The 26,389-nt window shown below is 32.0% G+C and overlaps 2 protein-coding genes across 6 annotated transcripts in view; one reads left to right on the top strand and one right to left on the bottom strand.

Annotated features, from left to right (window-relative positions):
• Positions 1–5,636, top strand: part of LOC108343050 (protein MICRORCHIDIA 1) — a 58,713-nt gene extending 53,077 nt beyond the window's left edge. For both annotated transcript variants that reach the window (XM_017581095.2, XM_017581086.2), the window contains 3 exons: positions 4,114–4,187; positions 5,238–5,280; positions 5,369–5,636. In XM_017581095.2, coding sequence (XP_017436584.1) covers positions 4,114–4,187; positions 5,238–5,280; positions 5,369–5,470 — 219 coding nt within the window. In that variant the 3' untranslated portion in view covers positions 5,471–5,636. The remainder of the gene's footprint in view (positions 1–4,113; positions 4,188–5,237; positions 5,281–5,368) is intronic.
• Positions 5,637–21,869: 16,233 nt separating this feature from the next.
• Positions 21,870–25,952, bottom strand: LOC108335879 (protein SHI RELATED SEQUENCE 1). 4 transcript variants are annotated; one of them, XR_008246619.1, is made up of 4 exons: positions 24,327–25,583; positions 22,676–23,689; positions 22,500–22,538; positions 21,879–22,370 (listed from the first exon to the last, which is right to left on the bottom strand). XR_008246619.1 is itself a non-coding variant. In XM_017572073.2 (3 exons), exons 2-3 carry the CDS (start codon positions 24,871–24,873, stop codon positions 23,307–23,309), a joined length of 930 nt encoding a protein of 309 aa, XP_017427562.1. In that variant the 5' UTR covers positions 24,874–24,893; positions 25,693–25,952; the 3' UTR covers positions 21,873–23,306. The 4 variants fall into 4 exon arrangements, 2 of the variants coding, with proteins under 2 accessions (XP_017427571.1, XP_017427562.1); XM_017572073.2 differs by adding an exon at positions 25,693–25,952 and having other exon boundaries at positions 21,873–23,689; positions 24,327–24,893; XR_008246618.1 differs by lacking the exon at positions 22,500–22,538 and having other exon boundaries at positions 21,880–22,370.
• Positions 25,953–26,389: the final 437 nt, after the last annotated feature.

Genomic DNA, 26,389 nt, shown 5'->3' with positions numbered 1-26,389 from the left:
TTTATATGTTCCAAGCTTGGTGCATATGATCTATATGCTCCAGCTTGAGGGGGACTGTTGAAATCGGTTGTATTGTGTTATTGTACTGTTAGTCTTGGGATGTTGTGTGCTGGTCAATTTGCTCCTTATATAGAGCATTTGGTGTAATAGGAAAACAACACAATGGAATAATACTTCTATCTCTATATTTTCTCTCCCCAAATTTAACAGATACAATGTGAACAGAGGCACTTTTTTTTTTAATATTTCTTCGTCGGGAAGACTTTTCTCATCCCATCTTCACGTCCATTCACCAAGAAATCTATGACTCTTTAAAAATACCAACCAAATAACTACAAATCAGAAACCACGACTAAATATGGACTCAGCGTGATTTGGCAAGTCAGACAATAATGAAACAGTGTTGAGTCGCGCTCCTTGAGACCTAACCCTTGTCTTTGCCGGAAAAAAGGATGACGGTGACTGCGGTGAACATCGGACATATGTAGCGCTCTTGGTGGCGCGTCGATGAGAAGTAGCCCACGACACCAACGGGGTTGGCCGTCGCTCGAGGAGGCAATCCATATCCGTTGGTCACTGGTCGAAACTGTGACGGTGGTCGGCCGGCGAAGAGCGGCGGTTCACAACGGAAAAACAGTGAACCGAACACTGGAAATATCTGATATTATTAGGAGAATGAAACTGCCTATTGAGGTATTTCAGAAAAGATGAAATTTTTAAGGCCGCCGGTGGCAACAAAGACAGAGTAGGAAGAGACTTAGATAACCTGTTCTGATACCAACTTGAGATTGAAACTGTAAAAATAATTCTAGAGGGCTTGAAAGATCTCTCTCACTCATTCTAAATATAAGAAAGTTCAGATACAAAATAGGGTAGTTATGATACAATAATGATAAATAGCATAAATACTCTAACAATGATAAATAGGATAAATATTCTAACAATGATAAATAGGGTAAATATTCTAACAAAAATAAAATAGGATAAGAATCAAAGATATTAATTTCATACTCCAACATTATTTTCCTTTTAAATTTCCTCTTCTGTCTACTTAGAAATGCATTTATAACTTCTAGTTGGTGTCTTTCAATATTGGTATCTAAAGACATTAGTACACTAAAATTTTGAGATTTAGTAAAAGGACAAACATCTTTGAATAGTCGATGCATAAGATTCGGTGTAACCTTTTGTCATCCAAGTTTTCTTTCTGAGTTGTACTTGATTACGAACACCCGTATGTTCCCTACCATTTTTTTCCCCTTTACCATTTCTACAAAGACCAATCCCAAATTTGATTTTTTGGAAGAGTTTTCCTCTTTTAAGATAAGTCATATAAAATGTTATTGGAATAAGGATGTTTGCTACATGTCCTTGTGTCTTTTCTAATAGTAATGAGAAGGATGGAGTCATCATCTTTATGAGATTCACAAACAAATTTATTATTTGAATGAGCAGGTTTTATTGTTCTTGAAATTATTAACTTCAGGTTCCTCGAACTCTATGTGATGCAAGTTCTGATCATTGCATCCATAATTTTGTAATATTTTTTTGCTTGAGTAAATGATATCAAAAGATTATGTATCAAGTACCATTGTTTCTTCACAGTGACGACTTGGATAGCACTTGTTTTCATTTTCATTTGCTTAAATACGATCAGTTTCTGATTTAAAAGTGATCTATAAGTTAAAAAAGTTGTGGAGACAGTGTAGAATCCAACTTTTATGATGACTCTTTTGAAACAAAAATGAAACAAAAACGAATAAACAAACTTCTTTGTTGGATCAAATGAAAGCAAAAATGTTAGCATATGTTAGATGTTAAGATGTGTGTTTATGTTAATTGGGTTCAACTCATTATGTGTTAAGGGCCTTGGCCCATATCTTACATTATAAATAAACTATCCTATGTGTATGTAAGAAACACAAGGGAGATTTCTCCCAATTTTCTCCATTATTCACATGGTATCAGAGCCATGGTTAGAGCCTATCCTAGCGATATTTGTTGTTTGCTGGGAATATTGTTCCACCCACTATCGGGCCGCTATCGGACCACCCATTAAAAATGTCTAATCTCACGCTCGAGATGTATATACCACGGCATAACTTGCCACAGTGGTCACATTTTGGACGTCCTTTACCTAGCTTGCGAGACCGACTTCGATCATCACGTTGGGCAGCCATAACTGAGGAATCATCCGTATGAGGAGATGTCTCAGTGACTGGTTTGCTCGGCATACGCAAAAGAGCAGAACAAGTAGAAGTAAAGTTGGGTATGACAGGAGAACCCAAAATCTGATCATGGACATGAGAGAAATCATCAGAGAGTCCGTATAATGCCAACAACATGAAGAACTTTGATCGTTGTTCCAGTTCTTCAGCAGGAGTGGAAGCAGGAGGTAATAGCTCACTAAAATCATGAAGGAGGGCATGAACTTTACCCAAATATTCTGCCATGGGACCAGGACTGCGTGGACCAATAACAGTGAATAGGTCCTGACAAACACCATAAAGACGCTGAGTGTCAGTGATCGAAACATTTGTTTCAGTGAGGAGTGAATGATGGACTTTATAAAAATGCATAACTGGGCATCAATTTTCATCCAGCAGGAAGTGTCATCTATGGTAGCAGTAGTCACATTTTGAGTAAGGTGATCTACGTACCTTTGACTCTTCAACCAAAGTTTGATGTTGGACGCCCATGTTCCATAATTTGTGCCATTTAACTTGTCAATGGACAAGTGTACATTCACATAATTGGTGTATATTGAGGGATCAGATGATGAGCCACCAACAGAGGTGTTTGTAGACGAGGAAGACGCCATGGAGAGGGAGAAACCCTAAAAATCCAAAGTGCTCCGATTGTGCAACGACCATAGATCCAGAAAGAGGGCGATCACGACAGTCCTGGTCGGCGGCAGAAATATCCGGCGATGCGCCGACGACTGTTGCGGCAGCGCGTGGGTGGTTTGTTCGCCGCGATCTTTGCACCACGGTGGTCGCCCGGCCGAGACGATTCCGATGGTGTGGTCATCGGTCGATTCTGGAACTCCGACGGTGATGTGTGCCGGAGACCGTGGAGATGGAACTAATACTAAGTTGTAGATACCATGTGAATAATGGAGAAGATTGGGAGAAATCTCCCTTGTGTCATCCACATACACATAGGGTAGTTTATTTATAATGTAAAATATGGGGCAAGGCTCTTAATACAGAATGGGCTGAACCCAATTAACATAAACACACATCTTAACATCTAACAGGATCAAATGTTTATCACTAGACTAAAAGTTATAGTTGATAGTTAAAGTGCAACTCTTTCTACTAAAGAGTGTAAACAGTCTAAGTACCACAATTCAATTGTAAGTTGGCTCGCTTGGCCTATGCCGTGGGACTGTTTTTGCATCCTGTAACAATCTTCCCTTCAACAACAATTGTTTCACTACGAATCAAACTTTTCATTTATGATTAGGCTCTCCTGCCTATATCTTGGGATAGTAGTGCAACTTGCAAGAATCAGCAATGTTCCATTGTGAAATGAGTTGTCCCATTCATAGATGTTGACAATTTGGTATCTTCAGTGGTGGTTTGGAATGTATTTTCTCTCTATTAGAAGTCCTTTGGGTCTTGATTGGTTTAGAGTTACCAAAGACATTACATTTGAAGGATATGAATCGATACTGATCTTTGCCTTTTTCACAACGGTAGAAAGCAAGGTTTAGAGTCAAAGCTTTGATACCATATTGGAATGGAGAAGAATATATTTTATTTCTCTAATTATGTTTTAATAATACAGTCACTAATTTATATGGTGGACAGTGTTATTTCCATAGAGGAGACCATTTTACTACAATGCGGTAGAAAATCAGGAATCAATAAATAACATTACCTATGATCTGATCATGATTAAGATTTTATACAAATCTTATTCTGAAAAGATTTATTACAATATGAAATCAAGACATAAATCTATAAAATAATTGATTGAAAATTAAGGATTTGTGTCAAAAACTACCATTTGTTTATATGCACCCATTGAATAGTTTTTTTTTTCTATTTTATTTTTTTGCAAGTATGCAAGATTTTGTTGTTCACGAACATGTATTTTTTCTCACAGGGTAAAATGGTGGGAACTCTGCAGTCTGTATCTGTTGATGAAATCTGTGCAGAAAACATAAAACTTTTTGAGAGGTGAATTTTTTTTTTTTAAATATTCTTCAAGGATGAAGACAATAAAAAATTGTCATTTTCATCCTTGGTTATACTTTTTGAATGGCTATACTTGTTCCTTCTATGTACTGCTTGATCAAACCATTTTCTCTTATCCGTTTGTTGTACATCAGCCAAACGCATTGTTACTTCTGTTACTTCACCTACTGTGACAAGAATGTGTAATTTTGAGTTGCTTGGCTCTATTATATCTCTATACTTTCCGTTTTGGGATGTAGTCTTAACTACCCTACATGTATTATTCTCTTCTATCATTTTGTATGTTTGTGGGTTAGGATTGGCAATGGTTTACATTTCCTAATTTCATAGTCTGGCAATAAAACAATTCTGATAAAATACTTTGTTGGGTTAGATAATGTTAGGATCCATTTGTAGGGTATGGGACTTGGTCCGACATTGAAAGTATGGGATTCTACTTGTTGGTGTGTAAATCTTGGGCTATCCAACTACAATAGCTATCTTGTGGTGTGGATCTCTCAAGTTTTTTTTTCAATTGTTATTACAGCTTTCCACCATGTCTCAGTTGCAAAAAAGAAGCGCTGGTGGTGACGTCAATGTTGCAATTTATAGCGTCTAGGTCACAACTAGCCCGCTGGTATTATGTTAGGATCTAAATGCATGTATGGAACTTGGAGTCATACACTGGAAGACTGCGATTCTAGTATTGGGTGTATGATGCCTTGTACTGTCCCACAACAATAGTTAGCTTTTGTAGTTTGGTTCTTCCATGGTTCTTATCATATATTTATATCCTACAATCTTATACCGGAAATTTCCCACTAATTCATTATTTTCTACTTCATCACGATATTTTAAAGTTAGTATAATATGCACTCTCCAAATAATTAATTATTAATACCTGTGACATTGATATGTACTTTTTCAAAAATTTTGCAAATGCAAGGTTAACATGGCAATCACTTTGGTGTGTATGTATACCTTGGTGTGCCTGGGCTTCTTGTTTACTCATTTTATTGTCGAATAGAATTTCACTAAAGCCCTTCTCTGCAGGTGTGAGGAGTACAGGCTAAAGGAGACACAACTAAAAAAGATGGTAATAGTAGCCACAGATTACAAAGTTTGATTATTGTGTTCTAATTAGTCGTTGTGTTTTAATTGTTAGTGTTGCTGATGTAATATAGGTTGTGGACTTGGAGGAGGAATATAAAGAAATCCAGAAGAAATGTGCCGTTCTTGCTTCACTCTTGGAGACCAAGAGGAAGGCGAAGCGTGTTAAGGGATGATGGTTACACTATACAAGCATCATTTCAACAAGAGGCAAGTTGATTGCGTTTCGTAATTAACTTTCAAGTAATGTCTTAGTGTAAATGTAGCTGTTTTGAAATTACTATGAAAACCTCTTACTTTGTTCTTGAACATCTAATTTATGAAGTTCTGTTTTTTCGGTTATATGTTTCTGCTGTTTTTGTCAAAGAAATCATTTCAGATAGATAATTTGTCCTTGTGAAAAGGGGTTCGAAGAGCAAAGAGGAAATTGTTTAAACAACAAAATCCTGATTATGATACAATTCATCAAATGACTAGGGTTATTGGCTACACTAATACCATTTTAGAAGTAATTATAAAAAATATTATTAGCACAATTTATAAATCTTGTATGCTTTTTACTATGCCAGTGCCATATTTTCGCTACGGAAGTTAATATCCAATGGACATTTATTCAAGTATTTTTATAAAAATGATACTCTATCATTTATCTAGAATTTGTAAGAATTTAAATAGAATGTGTTAAAATTATAAACCTTCTTTTTTGTTCACTAATTGTGAATTGTACTGTCTTTGATTTTATAATTACTTTTAAAAGTAATTTTAAATGATATTTAATTAACTGGTTATCTGATAATTTTTTTACTGGCAATTGTTTAAGTTAAACTGTTTAACCCCCACTTTATGGTGATTTTGTTGCTATTATTATTATTTTCATTATTTGTGTATAAAAATTGCAAAATGTTTTCAGAATCAGAGCGTAAATTAAAATAAGTAACAGGAAAATAATCAAATAAAACACGGGATTTTAGTTCCTCCACTCATGGTTTCTTCGTAGGAAAAGTGTAAATTATCCATTGGGTCGGGAGTATTATACAATCCATAATCCACACACAAATATGGAAATGGATTCCAAATCCTCCTTCAGCTTTGCATGGATAGGATAGTGTAACAAATAACTGCACCTAAAAATAATATCTAATAAAAGACTAAGACTAGCATTAAAACCATTTCTATGAAATGTTCCAGCGTATTACATTATCTTCTTTTTGGCAGAGCTTATGTTAAGGACCTTGAATTTGGACTAATTCAATATTCATGTCATTAAAAGAATTGTTTGAACTTTATCAAATCCAGAAAGAGCTAATTAAACTACAGTAAGTGTGAATGCATGCAGGTAGCTATAGTTGTAGGACAGACAGAAAAAACTAAATCCAACCACATTCTAAAACTTGAAATATTTATCTTACTTTTGATTTTTGTCGTTGCCAGATTCAAGATAAGAAATCATTAAAGATTATTGATTTAGTTAAAATGCAAGATAGACTTTACGTACTTAAGATTTCTTCTTATAAAAAAAATCAGCTCAATGTTATACCACCTCCATATGCTACTACTATTATTAGTTTCACTAGCAATGGCCTTGAAACTCTTTTAGCATTTTCAATTCGGACATGTTTTGACAGGTCTTTGAAGGTTTAAGTTAGGAAAAATAAAACATAGAAGTTAGTAAGAAGTGGTTAGGGGTAGTTAGGAGTTTCATAGCAATTAGGTGTAGCTTTTCTTTGGCTGTTGACAGTTTTTTTTTGTTAGTTATGTTTTGTTTGTCTTTTAAGGAGGTGGGGATGTATTTTGGTGGGATTGAGTGTTTTATTTCTAAACAGGGACTGTCTTGTGTAGAAGGGAATGTTTTCCCTTGATTTCTGTTGATTGCTTTCAGTGTATTTCTATTCAATAAAATTGTTTCCTCACTGTGAGGATTCATAAATATGTAGTGATTCTTTATTCTAAGATAGTATCCAGGTTTCTTGACACTAAGAAACCTAACAAATCGGTCCAAACTGCTGGATCCAAAAACACCGAGAAAGAGTCATGGAGGGTAGAATGAGCATGTTAGAGATGACAATGGAGGAGACGAGAGAGGAATCTAGAGCCAACTATCAAAGACTCAGGGTAATGATGGAGAAATTGATGTGAATAATGAAAATCTTGGGAAGAGATTCTTAAGGAAGTAGAGGATCTGGAAATGGAGATAGAGTGGGAAAAAGGAATGAGACTGACGAAGAATCATAAGAAGAAAAAAAAGGGGAATCAACGGGGATGGGCGAGGAGGGTCAAACTTCCAAAGTTTGAAGGAGGAGATCTTGTGGGATGGATAACAAGGGCTGAAAATTTCTCGAAGTTCAGGAGGTTACATTTAGAGAGAAAATCATATTAGCTTTCATAAGTATGGAAGGAAGAGCGAATCATTGGTTTCGGTTTTGGAAGAAGAAAACCAAGGATCCTACTTGGGAGCAGTTGACGAAAGCGCTTATTAGGAGATTTGGGGGGAAGGAAAGATGTTTAGTGTTTGAAAAACTGGCAGTTGTTAGGGAGCAGGCCGAAATATAGGAGTATATTCTTTATGTTCAGTAATGTGTTATAATTGTTACATACATAGCTTTGTCATGTCTTTTTCTTCATATATTAAATTAAGTTCCTACTTTGAGGTCATCAAGCATGATTGTTAGAGAGAGACTATACCAATGAACAAGTATGCAAATTTCAAAACCTTTTATATAATTTTAAACAAGTTAATAAAGAATGCTTTGCTGAATTTCCATCTTTTTTATTCTCTAATAGATGTCCAATCCACAAATAATTATTTTCCTTATTATATCACATTATACCATTTTTTACTTTAGACATCACAACTTGTAAACACTCTTATAAGTGTGTTTAAAAATTGTCAAAGACAACATTTTTTTTAAATGTTGCTTTCAAAATATGTGGCCAAATAAAAAAAAATGTTGCCTTATATATTTACACATAACATTATATTACCCAAAAGAAAATTATAAGTTTTCTTACACACTTTCGCAAAAAAAGAAAAATTTTCCTCCTATTTTTCACTTTTCACTTTTACCATTCTACATTTCACTTTTCAATTTCGTAAAAAATAAAAGAAAGTGCGTGTCTCTCCCCAATAGTGTGACCTTCGTGAACATCTCTGCGCATGGCGCCAAGGTGCATCTCCTTCGTCCGTGAATATCTTACTCAGGTGCGTCCATGTGTCCCGCCTCTCCATGTAGGACCTCTAATTTAGGATTTTAATGATGAAATTGGCGTAGAAATTGGTTTTAGGGTGAAGGTGATTTTGATGAGTGTCTAGTATTTTGTTCGATGCATTGTGAAAATTTGTTTGCTGCTATCATCTATTCCATCTATCTGTTAAAAAATAAAGGAAATAAAATGTGAGTCTATTTTAATGTTGGGTGAAATAACTTCTGAAAAGTAGAAGAATAAAGAAAGAAAAGTAATGTAGGGTTTGAATAAATATAATTTTGCCTTAAGAAGATTGTCTGTTTGTTTTTTAAGATCATCAATATATAGATTTTTTTTCCTAAGATAAATATAATATGTAAATCTAGAACTGTGAGTAAAATTGGATATTAGGGATGTGAAACGGGTCTGGTCGCACGGGCTGGCGTCAGCTCGACCTAAAAATAATGGATCGGCATAGGTGATTGAATCCGAAGTGATTCATCCTACACTTCCAAAAATTTTATTTTTAACCTTATGACATTTTCTATCTTTAATTTTTTTAAAAATTTCATTTTTAACTTTCTTTTCTTTCTTATTAAAGACATTTTAATAAATATCTTTTTATTTTCTTCTCTTTCTTACTAAAAACATTCTACACCACCTTAATAATAATTTTAATTTAATTTAAAATTTAAATATTATTTAATATAATTTTATATTTTAATAATAATTAAAATAAAAACAAAATTAAATAATAATATTAATAATATAAAATTTGACTTAAAATATTCAAATATATTAAATTATATTAAAATATTAAAATAAATTAAACAATCATTAAATCGTAAATAAAAACAAAATTTTTCAAAAACTTGTTATCGAAAATCAGTTTTTTATTTAAAATTTAATCAATATTTAATTTAGTTAAAAATTATAGCATTATTTATTATATTTTATATTTTAATAATTATCAAAATATAATTTATATTTTTATTATAATTTTATTAAAAAATAAAAATAATAATAACTAAAATAAGAGTAAAAATAATGAAAATAAAAATAATATTAAAAATCACATTTAATATATTTAAATATATTAAATTATATAAAAATATTAAATTAAATTAAATAATTATTAAAATTTAAATGAAAAACAAAATTTTAGAAACTGTTAGTCGAATAGAATTTATAATCGGATATGGATATCCGATAAATAAATTTTTCAAAAATTTTGATTTTTATTTAAATATTAATAATTATTTAATTTAGTTTAATATTTTAATATAATTTAATATATTTAAATATATTAAATATGTGATTTTTAATATTATTTTTATTTTCATTATTTTTACTCTTATTTTAGTTATTATTATTTTTATTTTTAATAAAACTATTATAAAAATATAAATCATATTTTAATAATTATTAAAATATAAAAATATAATAAATAATGTTATAATTTTTAACTAAATTAAATATTAATTAAATTTTACATAAAAAACAAAACTGATTTTCGATAATAAGTTTTTGAAAAATTTTGTTTTTATTTACAATTTGTTTAATTTATTTTAATATTTTAATATAATTTAATATATTTAAATATTTTAAGTCAAATTTTATATTATTATTATTATTATTATTTTATTTTTATTTTTATTTTAATTATTTTATTTTTATTTTTTTAATATAACTATTATTATAATATAAATCATATTTTAATAATTATTAAAATATAAAATTGTATTAAATAATATTTAAATTTTAAATTAAATTAGAATTATTATTAAGGTGATGTACAGTGTCTTTAATAAGAAAATAAAAAAGTATTTATTAAAATGTTTTTAGTTAGAAAGAGAAGAAAGTTAAAAATAAAATTTAAAAAAAAGTTGGAAGTAGAAGATATGAGAATGTTAAAATTGAAATTTTTGGAAATACACGACGAAATGTTGTAGGTATAGATGAAAGATCCTTGAATCCGCAAACGCGTTGCAGTCCGATCGAACGTAACTGCCAAGTAGTTGCGAACCCGTTTGGATGGTGCAGGTAGAAACTTTGGAGGTGCAGGTAGAAACTTTGGAGGTGCAGTGAGAAATAGCCTGTTTGTTTTCCCAAACCCTTTTCATTTTCATTTATGTCTTCGTGAGAGAAGCCCAGAAACACTGAAGCCAGCCCAGTCTCGCTCATCTTCTTCTCTTCCTCAACGACGGTCAACGAAGCCCAACCACGTTCTTCGGTATTCCTCTTCTTCTGTTCTCTTGGACGACATTCAACGAAGGCACTAAGGTGATGTTGTTCCTCTCCTCTTCCTGAACGTTGATGACGATACCATCTAATCAGCAACGCATTCACCGGCGGTGAAGGCTCACGTAGTAGATAGGTTCATTCGTTTGTCCTCCATTAGCCTTAATTTCTTGAATTGGATTTGGCCTACTTCTTCGATTGACCCAAATTTCCTAATTCATTTTTTTGTTCGCCCTAACTAACGAAAGATTATTAGCCCTAATATGTTCATTTTGTTTGCTCATTTTGAATAGAAAAAAAAACATCAATTTCGGATTGTTGTTCGATAATGTGTTGATTTGTCGGAGGCTCTGTTCATTTGGTGCGTGTGACAGTGAAAGTGCAGGTATTTTTTTTTATCAAACCTTTATATGATTAGCCCTTGTTATTAGCTTTCCTGATCATGGCTTCCATCTTTGTTTCGACCTGTGGTTGATTTAGTCTTTTTTGTGTGTACTATTTAGTGAAGTTTTTGTTTATTATGTCTTTATAGGAAACATTAGTGCTTGACTGGTGATTACTGTAAGTTAGAAATGATATAATGGCGCCATCACTCATGCTTTGGTTGCTCTATGGTATCATGACAATAACTAACAATACAACTTCCGCTTCCACCAAACGCCCACATTTTGATGTAACTTCTCTAACTATAGTACAAGCTTTCTAATTTAATTAGTATTTTTAATATAGAATAAACTATTTTTTCTTCTCATTAGTAAATTAAAAAACGCAAACTATAAGTTACGTTAAAAATGGGAAGTAATCAACTATTGATGTTCATAGATCTTGACTTCACATAACCTATGGATGTTGTTCTTAGATGATAGGGGAGCCATATTGAACGTTTTACAGGTTTGTCATTGATGGCAAGGATTTGTTAAGCATTCTGATCAGTATAGTTGCATCTTAATCTTCATTCAGTAGTGAATAAGAATTCTAAATAAGTATAGAAATTGACTTTTGTCAAAAAAAATATTGAAGGAATTATTTGTACTTCAAGTTATAAACATGGCTTTTACGATGGTAGTTTGTCTAATTTAAATCCCATTAACTTTGTATGCAGATTTTTATGTAGCCATTTGACTGCATTTTCCAGCCGTTGCAACCATGCATTTTTTAATTTTTGTACTTCTCATTTTTTTTTTTTGAGCTCTCTAAATCGTGCACTCACATGCCCAAATCGAAACTGGCTGTCATAAATTGCATTTTACCCAACTTTAGGTTTCCCAAAATTCTTCAAAAATTAATTAAATTAGATATTGTTACTATAATATCTATTTTTAAACGATGAAATTATACTATATATGGTAAAATCTATTAGACTTTTAAAGTTTAATACACACACATAATATTTAAAATACAACTTGAATATGTCTTATGAATCGATTCTTCTACTTGTTTATCTCCAACAATGTTATTTTTCCCACACATAATTTCTGTTGTTAAATTATCTATGTACGTCACCAGTGAATTTATCATGTTTTCTTCTATTATATTTCATCATTCTAAATCATGTGTAACAAAAATATGATGACGATAACATACAAAAATACTTTAAATATAATTTCATAATTGTTTGTGAGATATTAGAAAAATTATACAATCACGTAAAATCTCAACAAGAAGGAATTCATAAATGGGTATATCTTTTACACCTATGTGCATTTGTTTTTTCCACAAGAATGTTTTCCAACCCATTTGCCACAACCAAGTTATTATTTCAGAAAAAAAAAAAAGCTAGCTAATAATAAAATTGGTAAAAATTTTACTACAGTAGTCATATAAACGATCTTTGCATTTAAACGATATATATATATATATATATATATATATATATATATATATATATATATATATATATATATATATATATATATAATACTTAAAAGTGAATTGAACCCACTATAAAATTGTATTTAATTTTTAAAAAAAACGATTCCAAGCATAAAAAAGAGATAAAAGGTTATTTTTAATAAAACAATAAAATTTCAACATCGAATAAGCCGATGTTACATATTAATATATATAAAAGCAGTTATGAAAACCTGTATCAGCTTTTAATGGGTAAATTACATAGTGGTTAAAATTTCACATTTCTATATATATATATATATATATATATATATATATATATATATATATATATATATTCAATTATATGATTTTACCCACTATCAAATTAAAATGTCATTATCTAATAAAATATATAATCATACAACTTTTATCTATAAATAACCGCATAATTTTTAAAACTGTTTACTTAAAATATAAAACTATTTACTTAAAATGTCTTTAAAGTAGGATTATTTTAACGAAAATATAATAATTATTTACAAATGTTTACAGTAGGAATTTATGGTATTGTTTTTTTCATAAAATAATTTCATTTTTCCTATAAGACTTATACAATATTATAAAAGTTTAATTGCTTATTTGATACTTATATTTAGAGATTTTCTTTGTTTAGTACCTGCTTTTAAAAATGTCTCTATTTTGTCTCAAAGTAGTATAAATTGTATTAATGAAGTCTTATCCGTTAAGTTGGTAGTAGGGATGACAAAAAAATCCACGCCCACAGATATCCGCGGATAAAAATCTGCGACGAATAGTTGGTACCCACGGATATTTACTACCCGCGGATTGCGGGTAGCGGATTTTTTAATACCCGCTTATAAACGGGTCGGGTCCAGATATTATACTATCTGCTCGCGGATATCCGCTACCCACAAAAAATAAAAATAAAAATTTAATTTATATTTTATTAAGTTAAATTTAATTAAAATTAACATTAATTTATATTTTATAAGGTTAAATATAATTAAAATTAAATTTTAATTTATATTTAATTTAATATATATTATATTTTATATATTTTTTGTAATTTTATTTAAGTTTTATTATAATATTTTATAAAAATATATTTTTTTAAATATTTGCGGGTATCCGCGGATATCCACGGGTTTTAAAATATCTGCGGGTATTTTTTAAGCAGGTATCCGTGCAGGTAGCGGGTGGATTTTTTTTGTCAGGTCGGGTTGCAGGTTGGCACTATTCGTTCCCGACCCGACCCGTTGCCATCCCTAGTTTGTAGTAAAGGTGTTAAATGAATGGTGATGTGGCAAAACAATGAGCTAAAGTGGCAAAAACAAATTTTTTAACAATGACAAATATGAAAATGTTGTTTGATTACAAAAAAGGAACCTTTACGTTGCCTTAAGTTGAGGTCCAAGGAGCATAATTCACTTTTTACGCCCGTTATAATCCACCAGAATAAAAAGTGACATGATGACATGATTATAAATATTGTATGACTTTCTATATCGGTTATCATTAGAACCAACATAGAAAGTGGGTGGTGGCAAATTCGTAATAAAGTATAAGAATTTTTGAATCAGAATTAGAACCAGTATAGAAAGTGGAAACGATGAAAAATTCATAATAAAGTAGAAGACTTTCTATATCGATTAAACCTAGAAATAATATGGTGTAATTAGGTTAATTTAAACCCTTTCGAACTTTCCAATCTTAGCGACAACACCTACTCTTGTTCTCTCGTTCTCCAAAGATGTCGAGCTACAATCCCAATCATATGAAGGAAAATCAGGCAGCCATCGCTAATGATGAGGAAGAGGTTGTTGTCACCACTGGTAAGCAGGAAGTGGAAGTGGTTGTAGGAACATACAAAGTGACACTTTTAGTGGAAGTGGTTGTAGGAACATACAAAGTGACACTTTCTATATCAGTTGTATCTTTAACCGATATAAAACACTACAAAAAAAAACAAGTATTATCGATCAAATCTCTTGGAAACATGAAAATTTCGTCGGTAATGACTTTTTTGGACAAATTTTCGATGGACCAAAATCTTCAATAATAGTGTTATCAGTAAATTTATGAACAAAATTTTATATATGTTAGCAATTATAAAAAAAATCTATTAGTAATTATCAAAGAAAAAATTTGTCGATAAATATTGTGATTTGGTTCATCTTTTTTCCCAATTTCCTTCTTCTTTCTTTTATTTTTACTAATCCTGAAAAATGAACACATTCCAAACAAAGGGGGTAGCCTATCTTCAATCCAATTAATTCTTTCATTACAAGCTGCGATAAAATTTTGGAAAAGAATTTATTAGAATTCATGCCAAACAATGAAGGTTGCATTTCCAACCATAAGGGCGGTGACAAACGGTGATTTTTGCCGGACTTAGATCAGACAACAACAACGATGCGCTGGTGGCAGTCCTTGCATGTGTCGTTGCGTGAAAGATGAAGAATAGAGGCATTACCTCTCCCCTGCGTGTGTTAGAGAAGAAGAAGATAGAGTGAAAGACTCCAACAACAATGTGTCGATGGCGAGGGACATGGCGACCTGGCTTAACGAGAATGAAGGCACATCAAAGAGGCTTGTAGTTGCGGTTGTCTGAGTTGAGATGGAGAAGTGGGGAAAGATGGGATTGCCTCACGCGAGAGAAAAGAAATGAAGACCTCACATGAGAGACAGAGAAAGAAATCATGTGACTTGTAGAGAAAAAAAATAGACAAAAAATTGCTGCTCTTTTTATCGATGAATTTTACCGACGAAAAATTTGTCGATAAATAAAATATATATTATTAACGGATCTATCGACAGTTTTGTCGTCGATAATGTATATTACATATCATGAAAGTTTTTACATATAGATGTTTTTATCGATATATGAAATATATATTGCTGATGAATTTTTTTGTCGATAATGAATTCGTTGGTAATTAAAATTTTAAAATCTGTTAGTAAATCTATTGGTATTTCTAATTTTTTGACAAAATTACTTTCGTCAGTAATTTTATAAACTTTTGTAGTGAAAAATTACATTTTCTATATCGATTTTGAAACTGATATAAAAAGTCTAAACTTTTTATATGCTTGTACCTATGTCGGTTCTAAAAGTGACATGAAAATCATATTTTAACCCGCGTAAAAAGTCTTTACTACATTAGTGTCGCTCTGACGTTATTTTGTCGTTGAACCGCTCTCATTATTTTGTCGCATTATTGCCTTTGGCTCCTCTCTTGGTCTTTCTCCCTCTTCTCAATTTCCTCTTTTTTCATACATCTCTAATTAATTTAAAAACATGTTTTATTAGGTTTGGTGAAAATATTGATGTGAATTTTATTGATGAATTTATTGACAAAAAAATTCGTCGTTAATTAAAAATTCTATATTATAAATAGATTTTTCAATGCATTTTGAGAAGTTCTTTAACTGAAAATTAAAGAAGAAAATTTATAGTTGTTTTATCGACATAATTTAATGAGATTTTGTTTTTCGATAATAACAATTCTAAAATACTAACATATTTTCAAATATTACTAATGAAATTTACTGATAGATATTTTTTGTCAAGAATTCAAATTATAGTTTAAAATTGAATTTTATGGACACATTTGTTTCCATCTATTATATTTTGTTGACAACTTTATTTAAATCGATAAAATTATGTTGGTAGTTAAGGAATATCTTGTAGTGCGCATAGAGTTAAGATATATGCTATAATCTGTGGAATATTTATATATATATATATATATATATATATATATATATATATATATATATATATATATATATTTGATGTAAATGTAGTCATTTTCAACTAGAAAATATTACATTGAGATTGTTGTAGAATGTTATTGAATGAAGATTTAATATTGTTGTAGATTGAAAATATTATTTAATATTGTATTCAGATAGATAATGATATTAGATTGTAACAATTGCCGAAGGTTTTTCTTATAATATGACGGCTTAGTGTGAAAAGAAACTGTATTTTTGCAGGTATAAAGATTTAATTATGTCATAAAACTTAGTTTTTTATATATGTAATTATGTGAGTGAAAGGAGATATAATACACGCAAAACCTCTTATTCTAAATAAAAATGAGTGTTTATAATGATATAATATTGTTAACAATTGATAATACAAGAGTGAGTACGATGAACTATTAAAAATAAATACTAAATTTTGATTATTGTGATTAATATCTTTTTTTAGTCTATTTGATGTAAAATAATTCAAATAAAATGTATGAAAATTTATAAACCACTAACTTAACATATGTTATATCTGTGTTGTGTTAAACTATAATGATTCTGTTATATGAAATCAAATGAAATTTTAGGAGGGTACGCTCAATGGTTTAACCTGAGCAGACACATTTTTTTTATTTTGAAAAATTTATTGAAGGAGTACGGTAAATATATACTTGTGCGTATTTCTAGATAAATAATGCAATATAAATGATAATTAAATAAGAACATTACATTGTCAAATTAAAACACTCTCATTATTTGATGAAATATATAATTTTAGGTAATTGATCTTTCAACTCTGATTTCAAATCTCTTTCATATTGTAAATTTAAATCTCTTAAATAATATCTTAAATTTAAACAAAGTTACATGAAAATAAATAAATTATATAAGTAATTATACATTAATAATACATTAAAATTAATATGCATATTAATATATAAAATAAAAAATTATACCAATTAAATTTTTAACTGAAAATATAAGATAACATAAAAAAAAAAATATAGACTTTTAACACACTAGTATCTATGTTTTCCCTGCAGTATTATATGAAAGAAATTATATGTAATTCTTTTATATATAACTAATAAAATATAATGAAGATTTTATTCTTCGATGAAGAGAACTCATGTTCCCACTTCACCCTTATTTATAACAATTGGTTTGTCTAATATGAAACAGAGAGGGGTTAAGGTTTGGAGAGTGGTGGGTTGTATTATTGTTATATTGGTAAAATATATATTCCTTTGATTTTAAATTAAATTTTTTATTTTAAAAATATATATAAAAGTAATTTAAATATTAAATTTTAAATTACTAGTATGATAAAAAATTCTTAAAAGTCTCACGTTAACTAGAAATAAACTCAATTTAAATATATATATATATATAAAAAAAGTGTAAACTTCATTTTTGTAAAATTGAATTATACTTAAAATTCATTTTTCAAAATGGTATGATATTTATTATTAGAGTAGTCATTGTTCAAGTTTATTATACTAAGATTTGAGAGAATAAGTTTGATATAAACTAATAAGATTAATTTATAATATATAAATTGATTGCAAATTTCATTTTACAAATCAATTTTGTATGATTGATTTAGATTTAAATACTACTTCTTAACGAATGAACGAAGATACATGCAGCAATAAGATATGAGAAATAATTATTTTATAACTTTCTTTTATGTATTTTTATTCTTAACCGTAAAAATGATTTTATTATTTAATATTAAAAGAAATTTAACCAAAAAACTTCTCCACTTTGAAAGTAATTGAATAAGTTCTTTACTGAAAATATCAATAATTTTATCTTTCCCAACACATCATTTGAATATAATTAATTGTCCAAAATTATTCATTTTTGAAAGGTTTCTACAACAACAAAAACAATATGATGTATATAAGAGTAGGCAAATAGAGAGAGTTTGAAGTGATCCATGCATACGAAATGGAGAGCGGTGAATTTATCTTAAAATGGTGTGTTTTTGATGTTAAGTCAGGCATGAAATTAGGTGAGTTTATGAGAGATATTGAGTTTGTTATGTGTTGTTTTTCTGATCCTTTTAAGTTAAGTTCAGTGGTACGTGCAGGGCTGGTAAGTGAGAACAGGAACCTTGTTTTCTTCATCACGCACTTGAGGTTGCACCCTCAGAGATAGAGAGACACCGACACAGAGACAGAGACAGACACTGCTCCTCCTGGTCTCTCTGAGGTAAAGGTAGAAACCCTATTTGTGTCATCTCTAACCAGTACACGGCATTGTTGGGACCACCCTCACAACAACCATTATACACCACACCACACCACAGACTAACGTACAATTATAGTTCACTCCGCTACCGTCCCTAACCCATTCACTCCCACTACTTCAACTTCACCTTTCTCTCTATTAAAATCACTTCCACCCTTTATTCTCCCTTATGCTACATACCCTTTTAATTGCCTATGCCACTCGTCAGACCAAGCATTTACTACTCTTCATTTCAAAATCAACCACAACACAATACCCTATATATGCATAATCATATCACCAACTTATTCTAATTTTCCTTCCTCCTCTCAAACACTTCTCTTTCTTAAACTATAATGCCATTATTTTTCGTACATCTCAACTCTCATGTTTCACACAGTGCACATTGCCTATCAGTTCCGCAGTCACCAGATCCTAAATATCCTAAGCTTTCTATACACACACTAGTATTCTTATCCTGCCATTGCACGCTACTCTCGTGAATATTTCTTAATTTCTTATAAAGATGTTAAATTAATATATGTTATAAAATAAATTGATCTATAGTAAATGAAATCGTCTAACATTGGCCAAGGTGCATTCCCAAATGAAGGAAATAAGCTAACAGTAATTACTAAGGTAAAAAAACTGCAGTAATATATATACATATATATGTTTGTGTTAAGCTTCTGCTATTGAAGCTTTCTGAACTAACATTTAAAAAAAAATTGAAGTGCATAGTTTAGTTCACGTAAAGAAAAATATAATATATTTGGTCTTTGTTTAGTTTCTATTTATGGGAAAAATTATCAACGTGGACAAAACCTTGTTTGACCACCAATCAGAATATATATTGCCACTACAGCTAGGTTGTTTGACCTGATAGTAAATACCCGTGAGCTACTATTATTCGTTATAAAGAGACTTTCAGAAGCAGGTCCAGCGATGAAATCAAATGTTTGCATGCACTGTTAAGTCTCCGAGCAATAGTTTTAGTAGTAAACCCTATTAAAGTAATATATTACATGTCAATGACTTTGACTTTATAAGAATTCACTTTATTTCATAAAATATCATTGACTTTAACTTTTAAAATTACAGTGGAAAGTAATGGAATAAACAAAGCTTCAGAAATGATTTCAGATTAATTGCGAATTAAAATTAGTAATATTTATAGCATCTAAACAAAAATAAAAGTGTTAAGTTGTTGGGGATGTTAATGATGAATTAAAAGACAATAACTCAGGAAAACAGTTTGAGGAGCAAAGTCATGCACTTAATAAATTTAACGACAAGACATTTACATATACACATACCACTATGAATAGACTATTTACGTAATAATATAATAATATTTTATCTAAATCTAGTTGATTTTTGTGTTTTTTTACTATATTATTAAAATGAAGTTGTCAAAGGGATATTCAAACAATAGAGGGTGTGAAAATATGTATTTGTAAATTTAAACAGTTACAGAAAGTGTAGGAGGAGCAATTAAATTGACGTTAATTTAATCTTGTTTTTCAACGTAGAAGAAGCACCAAGTGAAGAATAATGGTATTAACACTACTTTTTGGCAGTAGCAGGAATAGGAATCGAATTAAAGCTGGGAGAACATGGAGATCGTCAGCAGCAGGATCCACGTCTCTGGCAAATTAGTAAAGTGGTTTCAATAATTTCACCATTGGGAAGGAAAAAACCCAGAAATTCTTGTTTCCTTGGGCTCCAATTTTGTTCCCAATATATACGAGGGTTTCACCTTGGGAAAGATGGAACCACCCCACATGAAAGCATTTTCTTGCACCCACGTTAAGGTTTGTGTGTAACCAATAATTCTAACCAGAAAAAAAAAAAAAAAAAAAAGGTCCACAAGATTTTGAAAGGAAAAGCTGGATATAAACACCGAGTTGTAGCATCTCTGAATAGCAACCCAAGAAAGCATGCCTTTCCTAGTCAACACACAAAAAGTGGTGCAATCTGCTATAATACTGAGATACAATTACACTTGCGCTAAAAGCACCTAATGTTCAGTCACTTGATGTTGACAAATACAACTCTAACTAGTTTTAATGATTTAGGTTAGGTTGTCAGCATGTTTACCCGGAGCACAAAAAGCGTACTTTCTACACAATTTATCGTTACCAGATGAAACAAGAGACAGACAAACAAATTGTTGTTGACCTATTTACTATTTCCAAGTGAAATAACGTCTAAGACGTGCACTTTATAACTGTAACAACGTTGTTGAAGAAAAAAAACATTAGTTTTTTCTTGAATGTTAAAATTAATAAACAGAAACGTTAAAGAAAATATTTTTTCAAACTTCGGAATGTACTTGTATGGTGAGAATCGTGCAATTGACTCATTTACAGCAATTGCAAACGAGCTGAACATCTGAAGTGATTTATGAAATTCTTCTTACTGATCAACACTCGCAATTTGGATAGGATCCTGTGAACGTGAGGAGCATGAGTCCTATCTTACATGGGCTTCAAAGCCACCGGCAAATAATGTAAGAGAGACGCCAGTAGGAAATTCAAATCACAAGCAGAAATTAATATTCTGCTTTTGAAAGCATGCTAAAATTAATGATTTAATCAAATGGAAAACTTCACTAACAATGCTAATAGATTGCTTCTACGTTGAAAAACAATGTTTTCTGACAGAAAATAAATTATACGTTATCATCCGAATTAAGTATTGAGCTGCTGTATACCTAACCAGTCACCATGAAATCATAGTGCATGCACGATAATGTCCGAACGGATAGATTCTTTTATTAGATCACATACTTCTGCATACAGACATGGAAGCAATCATTCTACAATATAATATCTAATATAATATGTTCTGACATCATCATGCTGGTGAACCTCGACCAATCAATTAGGATTTATTCAAATCAAGACAACCTGCCCTTTTGAGAGAACTTTATTTATTTACCCAGTTTATAGCAATGGAATTGTAGATCTAATTCTGAAAACTCATGTATATTTATATATATATATATATATATATATATATATATATAGAAATACTTTTCGATTTTTAAACTTTGGAAGACCTACAAACACCAAAATGCAGCATGAACTGTCAAATCTAGGAAATGTAAGTCATATATGATATAGATAACTAGTCAAATCATAACAGAAACTTCTAATAGATCAACTGGGGCAAATTAAGAAGTATACACAATTATTAGTGCCAGCTGGGCTTCTAACTGGTATCCATGCCATCACCCTTCATTAGAAATGGGAAGAGACAAGTGCTAAAGAGTGAATACATACATACTATCCTTATATAAAATAAAAATAGAAAAAATAAATGATTGCTCCCTCATTGTATAAATAAAATCATTTTGTCCGTCATTTTTCCATCATATTAATTACCGCAAGTCAATGATCCCACAATCCCTAAAATCTGCAAGATTCTTGTAAAAAAACGTTGTAAATATTTTAAAAACACTTTTTCTGCAACATTATTTTTTGTTTTTCTTTGTTACATCACTTATTAAAGTACATAGTCTCTCTCTTCAGCTTTTATCTGATGGTTATAAAAATTTATTGTAGCATAATAATTGCTCTAAATGAAGTATTCACAGATCAAGGACAATATGTATGGTTCACAATATATCTCATAAGCTTTGACTTTGGGGCCAGTTATCTATACATTATGTAATTGGGTCAGTAAAAAATGTATCGTGAGATACATATGAAAGCATGTGTATTTCATTGATAGTATAACCAAATCTGTTTATGGAAACTGATCAAACAACTGGGTGACCATTCATGAGGAGGTGAGAGCATGCTGCATTGATCAGAAGAGAAGGTTAAGGAAAGTTCAGAAATCGTAGCCTTTATATTTGTTTTACTTATTTTAGTTTTCCTTTAACAACAATATACTCTAGTATGTTATGCCATATGCTGTATTCCTTACACATAAAATGCAGTGTTCCCCTATATACGTATAGTTTTCCTGCATGTGCATTAAATATGAGCACATTGATAAGTAATATTTCCCATTTTAAATTCAACGTCACGTCTATGCAAAGTTAGATAATGGAATTACAGTATCATCACATGGGAAGAGGGAAAGAGAGAGAGATCTTTCACCTTTAAAACTTGAATATGCTCGTGCATGGTTGGACCCGCCCCATCCAAAATATGAAGGAACTAAACAAGTTTTCTTCGAGGTTAGTCGTTCAATCCAAATAAAGATCCAAACTGTATTTCCAGTTCAATTAACCAGATAGAAGACTTGTAAACAGGGAAAAAAAAGCAGTTTCCAAGTTCAAAACCAACCAAACAAAAGTGATATAATTCAGCACCAAAGAGGGGCTCGAAAAAATTATAAAAAATAAAATACTATAATATTGCAACTGATCAAACAAAAGAAGACACTCTACACCAAACTACAACATTAGAACCAGATGTGTCCTTAAATCGTACAAAGCTAAGAAACAAATAACTTTAGCTGGTTTGCAACAAGGAGAAGAAGAATGATCTATTTTTGAACTAAGCATTGATAATTTGCACAAAAAAAAAACATCCATATATATATTTTCTCTTGTTCTCTCCTGTCTTTTCTTTTTCTTTTTTTTCTCTCTCACTTCAATATGAGTGTCAAATTTACCTCTAGGCCTCGTTCTGAAGAACAATAACATCAAATGATAGAAACACAAAGTTGGTGAAGGAGAAGTATGTGGAATACAATCCGCATAGTCCCCATATTGTTTTTCCTTTTTCAAGATCTTGTGTGAGGGAAGAATTGCGTACCACTGCCACCCATGAAAGTGTTGACCGGAGCGGAATACAAGGAGGAAGGATCAACAAGTGCCCCAGAAGAAGTGACAACGCCAGAAGCAGTGAGGTTCAAGGGCTGAGCTCCACCAACACCAGCAGAGGTCTCCCCGGCCATGTAATTATTACTATTATTATTACTGTTATTATTATTGCTATTCTCAGGACCATGGTCATAAAGGATTCCTTTGAACAGATGTCCCCCAATGTTCACAGCCGTTTGATATGCATACCTGTCATCAGCATCCTCCACGCAGCTAACCCTCACGCACCTGAACTCAGCAGGAGAACTCACCACAGATGGAAAATGCCCTTCTTCTAACCCTTCTTTTTTTTTCAACACATTAAGAAACAAAAAAAGAAACAACATTAGGCATGTAGCTGAATGATCCATGGTTTGAGAGAAAAGCAACAGACTGAAACAAAAAAAGAAAAAAGAAGGGTCTTTTTACTGAAAAACTAGAACCTAATAATCAACAAAGAAAGAAAGTGAAGGAGAGGCGACTGGATGTGCGTGGAAGTGAGAGAGAGAATGTGCTAAGAAAGAGGAGGAAAAACAGTTTCTTGCTGTCAATCCATTCATTCGTCAGGGCTAATACATAACAGTGTTTTGGGAAAGGGAAAGGGCTAAGGAAAAAAAAAATTTAAAAAAAGAGAGAAAGAAGAAAAGCTGATATATGAAAATGGTGGATTTTGGTTCACACGCAATCGATACGGTTCCATTGTTTGCAGGTATACTTCCAAAACTTTCTCACCAGTCCCTCGATATCTTTTCAGAGAATTTCCCTGGCGAAAGATTCTCTTCTTTTCTTTTCCTTTCCTTTATTTCCCCACTCTCATTCATCACTCAATCACAGAAACTGCGAGTCCTTCTGTGTGCATCACTGTGAACAAACAAAGACAAAACAAGAAGCACTGGGAGTGAATTAGTTGGTGGGTGAGGTGAGGTGAGTGTGTTATGTACCTGACGAGGGCAAACGAGTGCAAGCGGTTGGGTCCCTTGGCCGTTTGGAAAGGTCTCTCTGTTGTTGCTGCTGCTCTTGCAAGACAGCGAGCTGTTGCTGACGCTCGCGACGTTTGGAAGCGGGAACCCAAGTGCTTTTGACATGGGTTTGGCACTCGTAGCCGCGGCTCTTGCAGCACGTTCTGCACCGCATGTGTGGACAATCTTTTTTTGCTTGGTTCCCGCAGTCCTGGCAGCTTATTCCACCCTCCGCCGCGCGCATAGCCACAAACGCTGATCTAGACGAGGAGTGATCATCGGAGACGCCTCGACTGGGTCCCACACCGGAGGAGTAAAGATCTCGCTGCAGGAGAGGCCGCGCATGCGGGGGCATCACATGCTGCTCCTGCTGCTGGTTCCATAGCTCGAACCCTCGGTAGGATGAAACGTCGTCAGTTTTGCTATACCAGAATAGGGTCTCAGCCGCAGGAATCTCGTTGTTGGTAGTGTTGTCTTGCTGGTTGTTGTTACTCCCTCTCCCTCCGCCTAATGAGAACAAACCCGCCATTGTTCTGCACCTGACCCGAGCTTCAATTGTGGCCCAAAATCCATATCAGAAAACTGGATGGGTGTGGGTTGTTTGATATTGAAAAGAACAAAAGGAAGAAAGAAGCAAGCATGTAAAAATAAGAAAAAAGAGAAAGAAAAACAAAAGAACACGGGTATAAGTTGCCAGTTGTAACTATTGGTTGAATTAATTCTCTGGGTTTTGAGCTTTGAATGAGGCGTGGGGTTGAGAATTGGGATTTGGGAGTGAGAAGAGGAGGACAAGAACAACAATAAATATAATACAAGTAATAATAACAATAGCAAGTAGAACTGGGTTGAATTTATGTTGAGGAAATTATAACCCTGTTGGTTGGATTTTGTGTTGTGTTGTGTAGTGTAGAGTCATCAATAGTGTAGCCTCCACACACAATCAGAGACATAAACACAAGCAGCAAAAACAGAAAAACAAAACACAGAATAACACTGGTATTTTAATTTTTATTTAGGAAGAAAAAGAGTGAAAAATGGTTAAAATATTTGAAGAAGAGTGTGTTGGGTGTTGTGTTGTGTTGTGTTACAGCATGTGGTTATGGGTATGGGTTAGCCGTTGTGGTTGGAGAAAGGGTAATTGAAGCTTCGTTGGTTAAGGACAGGCGTCGAACAGTGTCGGGCAGCGTTAATCGCGCTTTCAATTCTTAGGTCACTCTCCGAATTCAGCGTTTGTTTGTAATTGTGTTGTATGTATATGTATATATGTGAATGAATGAATTGAATATATACATTATATATTTATGCATTAATAATAATAAAGAGCATAGCACAGCAGCAACAACAGTACCACAGTTTTTTACAGCTATCGCTGCACTGCAAACGCCGCCATGCCCCTCTCTTTCTCTCTGCAACCCTCTGATGCTCCTTCAATTTAATAACCCCTCACACTCTCTCTCTATCTCTCTGATTTTTTCTGCAGAGTTTATGAGCTCTTTTTTTAGTTCTGAGCAGTTCCTCCTTTTGTGTCTGAAGCCTGTGTGTTTAAGTTCGCACGATGACAAAACCACTACACTACACTGCACAGTAAGCAAGTACTCCCTTCTCCTCTCTCTCTCCTCAACAATGCAACCGAATGAATGTAATGTCATCCATCTCATCCCCACCGATCCTACAAATTTCCCATGTTCTTTCAACGGCCAAGATCCCTGCCACGTGTCACAGAAACAGCTTTCTGCGTCCCTCGTCCTTTGCACCGGAAAACCCGCTGCTTTTCGTGACACATTGCCCCTTTTGTGTCCATTAATTTATGGTTTTCGCTTCCATTAAAATAAAATTCTCTTGTCCCCTCCTTAATCTTTATACCCTTTACCTCCCTCTTCATATTTCACATTTTCTTTTTCTCATGCAAATTAAATTAACCAGAATCCGGGTATAATAATGCTTCTCTAAAACGCAGGTAGTTTAAACTTCACTCTTGTCATATTTTAAAAATTACTTTATATGTGCTCTTTGTCACAATGAACTAATAAAACAGTGGGGTGATT

The sequence above is a fragment of the Vigna angularis genome, chromosome 1 (assembly GCF_016808095.1).
Source record: "Vigna angularis cultivar LongXiaoDou No.4 chromosome 1, ASM1680809v1, whole genome shotgun sequence".
Taxonomy (NCBI): Eukaryota; Viridiplantae; Streptophyta; class Magnoliopsida; order Fabales; family Fabaceae; genus Vigna; species Vigna angularis.
The sequence above is the reverse complement of the archived record's forward strand: the minus strand, read 5'-3'. Positions and strand labels throughout refer to the sequence as shown.